At 50.5% G+C, this 10000-nt stretch overlaps 1 protein-coding gene across 5 annotated transcripts in view; it reads right to left on the reverse strand.

Annotated features, from left to right (window-relative positions):
- LOC122257685 (zinc finger protein castor homolog 1-like) overlaps positions 1 to 10000 on the reverse strand; it is a 140125-nt gene that overhangs the window by 74154 nt on the left and 55971 nt on the right. For all 5 annotated transcript variants that reach the window (XM_086553706.1, XM_086553707.1, XM_086553704.1 and 2 more), the window contains exon 2: positions 9620 to 9810. In XM_086553706.1, coding sequence (XP_086409832.1) covers positions 9620 to 9810 — 191 coding nt within the window. The remainder of the gene's footprint in view (positions 1 to 9619; positions 9811 to 10000) is intronic.

Genomic DNA, 10000 nt, shown 5'->3' on the forward strand with positions numbered 1-10000 from the left:
AGGAAGATGCCAAGAATCCGATATTGATAGCCGTCCGTATCAGAGCATCGGGAGGGAAGATGTGTGATGATACGTAATTCGTGATATTTCGGTGAGAGAGAGAGAGAGAGAGAGAGAGAGAGAGAGAGAGAGAGAGAGAGAGAGAGAGAGAGAGAGAGAGAGAGAGAGAGAGAGAGAGAGAGAGAGAGAGAGAGAGAGAGAGAGGAGAGAGAGAGGAGAGAAAGAGAGAGAGAGAGAGAGAGGGAGGGAGAGAGAAGGAGAGAGAAAGGAGAGGGAGAGAGAGAAGAGAGAGAGAGAGGAAAGAAGAGAGGGAGAGGAAAAGAGAGAGAAGAGGGAAGAGAGAAGGGGGAGAGAGAGAGAGAGAGAGAGAGAGAGAGAGAGAGAGAGAGAGAGAGAGAGAGAGAGAGAGAGAGAGAGAGAGAGAGCGAGGAGAGAGAAGATAGATAGATAGATAAAGAGAGAGAGTCCTCCGTCTTCTTTTTCTTCCTCGACCTTCTTTTCCTTATTCTCCTCATCCCTCTTCTTCTTTCTCTTCCTCGCTCTCCTCCTCCTTTAGTCTTCTTCTTTATGATCTTTATCATTCCCATTATCTTTGTCATCACCTGCTTCCTCTTCTACAATTTATTTTCCTCCTTTGGATTTAAAAGAAGGATAAGAAGAGTGGAATAATATATATACCCGTTGATAGAAACATACACACAAAAACAACAACATAAAAATCAATATAAAAACAATACAAAAAGCAATATAAAAATGGATGTATATTTTCTTGTAAGTAACAGAAAACGGATAACCTCGACCCCAGTCATCAAGTACAGAGATAACAATAGGAATTCCAGCTACAATGAGATATAATGACCAGAGAGAACTCGACAAAAACAGGTCAACAAAAGCACCACCTTCGACACAGCCAAACAATAAGGAGAACAACAAACACAGTAATTCCAGCACGCGCCAGGACCCCCCCCCTCCCCCCCTCTCACTCTCCTCTTTCCCCCCCTCCCACCTCGTCCCTCTCTCTCTCTCTCTCTCTCTCTCTCTCTCTCTCTCTCTCTCTCTCTCTCTCTCTCTCTCTCTCTCTCTCCTCTTCCCCCCTCCCACCTCTTCCCTCTTTCTCTCTCTCTCTCTCTCTCCTCTTCCCCCTCCCACCTAGTCCCTCTCTCTCTCTCTCGTTCCCCCTTCCTTACCCCCACACCCCGTCCCACTCGATCTTACCCTCGCCTCCCCTCTCTCTCTCCCTCCCGCCCCTGCCTTCCATCCCCTTGACCCCTCCAGTCCCTCTCTCCCCTGCCCCTCCCCCTCCTCAACAAGACTTTCATGGGCAAACTCAAGAAAACGTTAATGGCTTCGTGTGTCCCCCGGAGCCTGCACATCCACGGGCCTGCAGACAGACAGAGAGAGAGAGAGAAAGAGAGAGAGAGAGAGAGAGAGAGAGAGAGAGAGAGAGAGAGAGAGAGAGAGAGAGAGAGAGAGAGAGAGAGAGAGAGAGAGAGTGAGTGAGTTTGAGTCAACCCAACGCGCCAGTTTTGGGACCCGGCATTAAACGGTAATAAAACCGTGATGGACAAGATAACAAGGCCATTTACATGTTTTCACTTACAGCGCGGGTATATAAAAACGCACCCCGAGCCGGTACTGTCACACCCGCTCTCATTCTCGGCCAGCCACTGTTGCCAACTCGCTTCGACGGAGAGTACTTGCCGCGGGAGTGGCTGCTCTTCCCTCGACTCTTGTTCCCCCCTTTTTTATTTTACTTTTTGTCCTTCGGAACTATTATTTTGAATTTCCTTTGCATTGTGAGGTTCCTTTCTTAATTTGTTACTAGAAGGAAGGATGTTTATGCTCTCGTTCTTGGAGAAAAGGAGATTCCTTGTGATCATCCTCACTGTTCTTGGCAACTCTGCAAGATGATGATCCAGGCCCTGGTCTTGCAGGTGAGATGGCGTCTTCAGGTGCTGTGGGTGTCCATCAGCACGAGTTTACCACCAATAACATCACACCTTCGGGAGAATCTACCAATCACATTGCACCTTCGAGACAAACAGCCAATCACACTGCACCTCCAAGATAAACGACCAATCACGTCACGCCTTCGAAACAAACCACGCAGTCATATCACACTTTACAGACAGACAAACTACCAACCACAGCTTCGAAACCAACCACTCCAAAAACCAGCCCTAAAACCCCCATCAAACCTTCAAGAAAAACCACCAAACCACCAAATTACACCCTTCCCCTCGACCGGACAACCAGTTCACACTTCACCTCCCAAGACAACTGGCCAATTAGATCGCACCTCCAGCGTCCGGGACCAATTACATCTCACCTCCAAAACAAACCACCAATTACATCACACCTCCAAGAGAAGCCCCTAATTGGCCAGCGCCTCCAAGACGCGCAACCAATCACATCGCCCCATTAAGACAAATCTCCCGCCACATTCCGACTCGGAAAGGAGGCAAAGATGATGGAACTGTCTAGAATGCGGTGCCTTCCAGACTGACGCTTTTAATTCCTGCGTCGTCGAGCTTTTTTTTTTTTTTTTTTTTTTTTTGACGCTGTCTGTCTTGCTGTCGTCGAGTGCTGTCTGTTGTTACTCTATTATTGTGACGTTTCTCTTTGGTCTTTTTCTCGATATTTGAATCGTTTTTATTTGCGTTAGCTCTTCTATTTATATTATCAGTGCCGTTCTAATCATCATTATCATCATCACCATCCTCATTATCACCATCATCATTATCACCACCACCACCATCACCAACGCCATCCCCATCACCACCTTCATCACCAATCATTAACTGCTACTAGCATCATACGTATCAATATTGCCATCACCTTCTCCATCATCGCCTCCTCTCCACCCCCCCCCCCTCCCCCAGGTGGTTCGACCGGTGTGCAAGAAGGAGAGAGAGAGAAGTGGGAGGTCTTGCGAAGAAGAGGAAGAAAAGATGATAACTAACTAACACAAATAAGAAAAGCGACGCTAATATTCAGGAGGCAGATCACACGAGCGGGGGAACCAGTCAGCCTAGGTCGGGTGGGAAGGGCAAGGTCAGGTCACGAGCGAGTCGGTTCGGGGCGCTGTCGTGTCGGGCTTTTCATCAGCATTAACCCCGGACGTCGGCCCCTTCCTCGGCCTCCTCATTGCGATGCCCCGACCATAAAGACGGGCATTACTGGGCAACGCGGACGAGCTCCCTCTTCTCCTCCTCCTCATTCTCGTTCTCCTTTTCCTTCTTCTTATCATTATTCTCCTTCTCCTTCGCCTTCTCTTCTGTCTCCTTCTCATTCTTCTTCTCCTCCTCCTCTTCGCCCTCCTCTTCCTCCTCCTCTCGCTCACGGTTCATTACTTTTACTCCTCCTCGACTTTTATGTCCGAGACGAGACAAAACGTTGGAGATGGAAAGTGAGTGTGTGAGTGGTGCCTGATTTCTCATTTTGTCTTTTTTTTCGGTTTCATCGGCTTATTTTCTTCTTTACCTCCTTTTTCTTCTTTCTTTTTCTTCTTCTGCATCTTCTACTTCTTTTTCTTTCTTTTTTCTTCTTCCCTTTTTTATTCCTATTATTTTCCTTTCTTCCCCTCACCCCCCTTCTTCATATACCATTTGATATTTTCTTATTCTTTCCCCTTCCTCCTCCCCGTCCCCCTACCTCCTTCACCAATCCCCTCCCTCTTCCCCTACCCCCATCTCCAACCCCCGAGGCCTTACCCCCTACCCCTCCCCTCTCCCCCCCTCCACCCCAATCGTAAGTCTCCCCTTATCGCCCTTCTGCATAAATCAAATTTAGTGAAGAACTGATCGCGAAGAAGCTTTCTTATCTAACCGAGTCCGCCTCCTGCCGTGTCCTTCCTCGGCCCTGCCTCTCCTCCTCCTCCTCCCTCTCCTTCTTTTCCTCCTCCTCCTCCATCTATACCACTACAAAGTCCTCCAAAAGTCCTCCCCCCCTCCTCTTCTTCCAGTTACTCCACTTATTTCTCCTCCACATACACCCCTCCACCTCTTCTTCCCCCTATCCTCTCCTCCACCTCCTGCTGCCTCCTCCACCTTCTGCTCCCTCCTCTGTCTCCCCCTCCTCCACCTTCTACTCCCCCCTCCACCTCCTTCTCCCCTTCCCTCCTCCACCTCCACCTCCACCTCCACCTCCTCCTCCACCTCCCACTCCCCACCTCCCACTCCTCTAAGTCCTCAACGCCGCGAGATTGTATCATCCGCGGATTCTCAGATCTGACTTCGGGCGTCGTGAGTTTAGACGTGTGTACATCTGACGTACGCACACACCTGCTGGATATTTAGATGTGTACACCAAAGGGGCGTTCAGACGTGTACACCTGCCAGAGCCTGTACGGGCCTGCCATCCCACGCCCTTGCTACACTGTCCTGTGATAACACCTGCCACAACATGCATCTGTAGTCAGGTGATGTGCTGATAGAGGGTGCCGCTGGACGCGCGTGTGTGCTGTGTGTGTGTTGGTGTCTGTTTGTGTTTGTGAGCTGTGGTGTTTGTTGTTGTTTTGTTGTGCGTGTGTGTGTGTGTGTGTGTGTGTGTGTGTGTGTGTGTGTGTGTGTGTGTGTGTGTGTGTGTGTGTGTTGGTTTGTTGTTGTTGCTGTTGTGTGTGTGTGTGTGTGTTGGTTTGTTGTTGTTGCTGCTGTTGTTGTTGTGTGTGTGTGTGTTTATGTGTGTGTGTGTGTGTGTGTGTGTGTGTGTGTGTGTGTGTGTGTGTGTGTGTTTACATCGCCCTCCCTGTCCGAACATGCAACAGCTCTGATACCTGGAAAATAAGGAGCCAATTAAAGCGACGGGCAAACGTCCGTGTCACACTGATAAGTCTTCACGAGACTGCTAGGGGCGGGCCAGCATGCTTATCCCCTCCCCCCTCCCCCCTCCCCCACCCCTCGTCTTATCCCCCTTCCACACTTCCACCTACATCCCCTCTCCCCGTCGTTCCATCGTCCTTCCACGCCCCCACCTACATCCGCTCCCCCCTCCCCCTCCCATACATCTCTTCCGAACCTTTCCTTTATCCCCTTTCGTTTTCATGGATTGATAATAATATGGATAAATAAAGGAACTGGCAAAGCTTTCCTCATTATAATCATGATAATAATTATTAATGATAATAATGATAATAATAATTAACAACAATAATATTACTACTAATCATCATCATCATCATCACCACCATTATCCTCATCACCATCATCATCACCATCATAACAATAATAATAACAATGATAATTCCTATAGTCATCATTACCTTCCTTATTCATTTAATCATTTATTCAATTACATCATTTCCTTAAAGTATATCGCTCGCTACCGAGTCCCATGTGCCGCTCGCAGCCTGTGCACGTCAGAACACGTCAGAACACGTCAGAACACGTTACTAATGATCATGAGGAGCAGGTGGTACGCACGCGGGCAGCCTTCGAGGGTGAGGTGGGGGAAGGGGAGGGGGTGAGGGGGAGGGGGTGAGAAGGGGGAGGAAGAGGGAGGAGGGAAGAAGTGGGGGGGGAGGTAGCAGGGCACTTTCGCTAAATACCAAGCAGAGAAGATGAACGAGGAAAGAGAAGGAAAAGAGAGGGAGAAAGAGAGGGGAAAGACAGGAGAGATATGAGGAGAGAGAGAGAGAGACCAAGAAACAAACAGAAAGAAAGGAACACAACAGACAGACAGACAGACATACAAAGAAAGAACCAAGACTGGACAAAAAAAAAAAAAAAAAAAAAAAAACAGAGGCAGGACAGATCAGAAATAAACACACAAATAAACAAATAAATAAAGAAATCCAAGCTGAGAATTCCATAACCGACGCCCCAATCGCGGAACAAAACGACGCTCCATCTCAGACAAGCGGTCGCCGTGCTCCGGGTCTCATGAAGCGATAGATCACGCCGGAGACGATAACGGCGGGGTGGGGGTGGGGGGAGGGGGGAGGGGAAGGGAGGATGGGTGGGGGATGGGGACGTCCTCCGACATCACCTTCGATCAGGGGGGGGGGGGGGAGGGGAGGGTGGGGGGGGGGATGGGGGCGCCTTCCGCCATCACCTTCGATCGGGGGGGGGGGGGGGGGGGGGGGGGGGAAGGAGAGGAGAGGATTTGGGGGGGGGGGGGGGCTGGGGTGGACTGGACAACAACACCCCGCTTTCCTCTTCTCTAGAACGACTTGCGCCACGACCTCATGTCCTCTAGAACAATCAACGGCGAACTACAGGACCACGACTTCATATCTTTAAGAACGACTAGTTCCTTGACAACCCCCCCCCCCCTTCCTTCCCCGACGACCTCAAGACTTGACCTCATGTATCACGACGACCACAGTACATAAGATTTGTACTTTGAGTCGTAACACACCCGTCGATAAGCGCTCTCTCTCTCTCTCTCACTCACTTTATCACTAATATATCATTTACTCAATTTCTTGTCATTTTCTTATCATTTCTCATCCTTTAATCACTATTTAATTATTTTCTCATTCACTTCTTTTTCCTCTTGAACCCGGGTCGTTTTCGAGCTCCGGGGCTCCGAGGAAGAAGGGCCCAAGTGCCAGTAGCAACAGGTGTCACTGAACGGCGGCGGAGGAATCGCCTGTTTATTTGTTTGTTTGTTTTATCTGTGCCGATGCGAGGAGTGATGTCACGTTTTTGTTTTTTTTCTTTCTTTTTTCTTTTTTTTTAGTGTCCGTCTGCCTTCGCTTCGTTCTCCCCCCCTTTCCCCATTACACCTCTCCCCCCTCGCACCCTAACCTCTCATGTCCTTCGAGAACGACCAGCGAGCGCCACGACCCCCGTGTATATACCGACGACCAGCGCCACCACCGCAAACCCCGCCCACCCAAAACCGCAGACGGCAATTCCGGGACCAAAGTCGTGGGCGGGGATGGGCGGGCGTCGGGACGACTGCCGGCGGGCGCTGTGCTACGTGTGATACGGACGAAGGGGCAGGCGGGCGAACAGGCGGGCGAACGGGCGGGCGGGCGGGCAGGCCTCCCTCTCTCTCTCTCTCTCCCGACGAAGGCGGAGACGCCCCTTGTGAGATCGAGGCGCAGGCGAGGCAGAAGGCAGACCTCCCCATTCCGACCGACGGCAGTAAAGAACGAGATGTGGGCGGGACGAGTCCGGGCGTGTGGGCGGGAGGGAAGGGGGGCGGAGTGAGAGGAGTGGCGGTGCTACACCCGGGGACGGAGAGGGAGGTAGGGGGGAGGGGCAGAGGGAGGGGTACGCACGCCAGGTCGCCGGTGCCCGAGACTCCCACACTCGCATACAAACTGCCTCATTACCGCCCGGCCCCCTCTTCCCCTCCCCCTCCCCCTCCCCCTCCCCTCTTCTGGCTGCTGCCCGCCCGCCGTCCCCCACGATGCACGAGGGGGGAGGAGTGGGGAGGAGGGGGAGGAGGAGAAGGAGAGGAAGGAGAAGAAGGAGAAAAAGAAGAAGAAAAAGAAGAAGTGGAAGAAGGAAAAGGAGAATAGGAGAAAGAAGAAGAAGGAACGCAAAAGAGGAGAAGGAGGTGGCGAAGAAGAGGGAGGAGGAAGCGATAACTCCTCTGTAATTCCTTTTCTCCTTCTCCTCCCTTTACCTATTATTCCATTATACCTTTTCTCATTTGCATACTCCAAAGCCATTAGTATGATGATTCGTAACATTATTCTTCTTATCATTATCTCCATCCTTATCTTTCTATCATAATTATCTTTATAATTATCTTTAATACTATGACTACCATGATTACCACCTTATTAGACTTGACTATCACCATTAATACTACTAATCCCATTGTTATATCATTAAACAATCATCGACATCCATGCCATTACCCCAATCTTTAAAGAACAAGAAAAGAAAAAGAAAAACAGAAAAAAAGAAGTAAGCTGAAAAAATGATAAAAAAGGAAAAAAAGAAAACAAATCTACACATACTGAGAAATCCCTTCCCAGTCCAGGTCTTCGGAAAGGCCTCTTGAAAGCAAAGACTACCAGTTTGCGTGCCTTTTCATAGCTGCCCTTTTCGCCCAGTCGTCTTAACACGCCCCGGCTCGGTGCCCCATGAATAATGCACAACGCACATGCATAAAGTTCTTTCCGACTTCAAGAAAATTACAGATGTTTTACATCCTGGCTCGAGATACATGTAAATGGTGCCTCCCACCCCCCCCTCTCTCTCTCCTCTTCCCCCCTCCCCTCCCCCCTCCCCTTCCCCAGGTCTTCCATCCCTCCTGAGAGCGACCCTGCCTCCCTCCCCTGCAACCCCCTGCAACCCGAGCATCGTGCATGATCTAAATCCAAATGTAAACCTTTCATGGCTTGAAAGATAGAATTAATCACCGGCATATCCAGCGGCCGCACTAAATAACCGGGGGGAGGGCGCACCGGCCGGGCTCTTTCGGGGCCGCGCCAAACGCTCGCTACACAACCCTGATCTAGTGCGGCCTGGACGGTCCCGACGAGACCAACACGAGGCCTTTATCTCGACTCTTAAATCACGGTCACACAGCTACACGGACCGGGGACTTTGGAGGCTGCACCCCCTTCCCTCTGCTGCCCCTCCCCCCTCTGCTCCCCCCTCCCTCCCTCTAGCTCTACCTTCCTGCTTCCCCCTCCCTCCCTCCCTCCCTTCCTCCCTCCCTCCCTCCCTCCTTCCCTCCCTCCCTCCTTCCCTCCCTTCTCTCACTGATATCCCCTCCCTTGGCATGTACCTCCTCTATGAATATATATGGTCAATATATATATATATATATATATATATATATATATATATATATAACCATATCGCATAATGACCGCAACCACACTGAAGAACACTGCAACAACCGTCGGCTAACGAACAAATACAAAACAATGCGAGGCATCATCCCCCCTCCCCCCCTCCACCCCCTCCTCAAACAGCCGAGCAAACAAATGCAAACACACCGACACGCACAGCGACCTGAAAACACCTATGAATATGCACTAATGGCTAAAATGAAAACATATATGCATACACGTTCACTTAACTCACTCGAATATTTCAATTCCTTCCTCTTGCTCCTCCTCTCCGCCCCTCTTTTTCTTGTTCGCTTCATTCTCTTCCCTCTCCCTTCCCCTTTCCCTCTCCCTCTCCTTCTCCCTCTCCTTTCTCCTTTCTCCTTTCTTCTTTTTCTCCGCATCCTTATCCGTCCTTCTTTTCCCTTTCCTCTTCCAGCTTCTCTTTGTTCTCTCTCTCTTTCTCTCCGCCCTTCTTTTCTTTTCGTCTTCCTTCCTTGTTCCCCTGTTCTCTATTCCTCTCCCTCTTTTATTCTGATATCTCTATCTTCCCTCATTCCTTTTATTTACTTTTCTCTCCTCTGGAACCTTTCTGACTCCTTTTCCTTGACACTTCTTTATTCCATCCTGTTCTTTCCTTCCTTCCTCGATTCCCTTCCTCTCTTCTTCCCTCTCTTAGCCTCTCTTCTCCTCCCTCCCTCCCCCCTCCTTCCTTTACTGCCCCATCCCTTTCTTCTCCTTCCCCCTCCTTCCACCACTATCCCATCCCTTTCTCCTCCTCCCCCATCCCTTTCCCCTCCTTCCCCCTACTGCCTCCTCCCCCTCCCCATTCCCCCCACACCCCATCCCTTCCCCTACAGAATACCTCCCAGTACTCACCCTTGCCTGTAGCGCCTGTTGCTGGAGAGGCTCGAGTACCTGCGGCGGGGGCTGGAGTCTGCCCACGCCCCCGTCTGAGGGCGCCGAGTGCGCGTTGTCCCTCTGTGGGGTGTGTGGGGGCGTGGGGGGTTCGGCACCTCCTTCGCCTGAGCCTCCGACGCCGTTGTTCTTGAGTGATTCCAGCAGCTTCCCTGTGAATGAAGAGAAAAGGGCGTGAGCGGGCGTGCTAATGAGTAAGACGCCGGGATTTGCGAGGCGAAGCTCAGCCTTCGGTCGCAATCAGGCGTCGATGCTTCGGAATCTTACCAACAGATAAAGATACAAATAAATAGATGTAGTAAACCATACATATCATATATATGAAAAAATGACCACATACCA

This window comes from Penaeus japonicus, unplaced genomic scaffold (genome assembly GCF_977035675.1).
Source record: "Penaeus japonicus unplaced genomic scaffold, GWHDUDI00000001_assembly GWHDUDI00000028, whole genome shotgun sequence".
Lineage (NCBI taxonomy): Eukaryota > Metazoa > Arthropoda > Malacostraca > Decapoda > Penaeidae > Penaeus > Penaeus japonicus.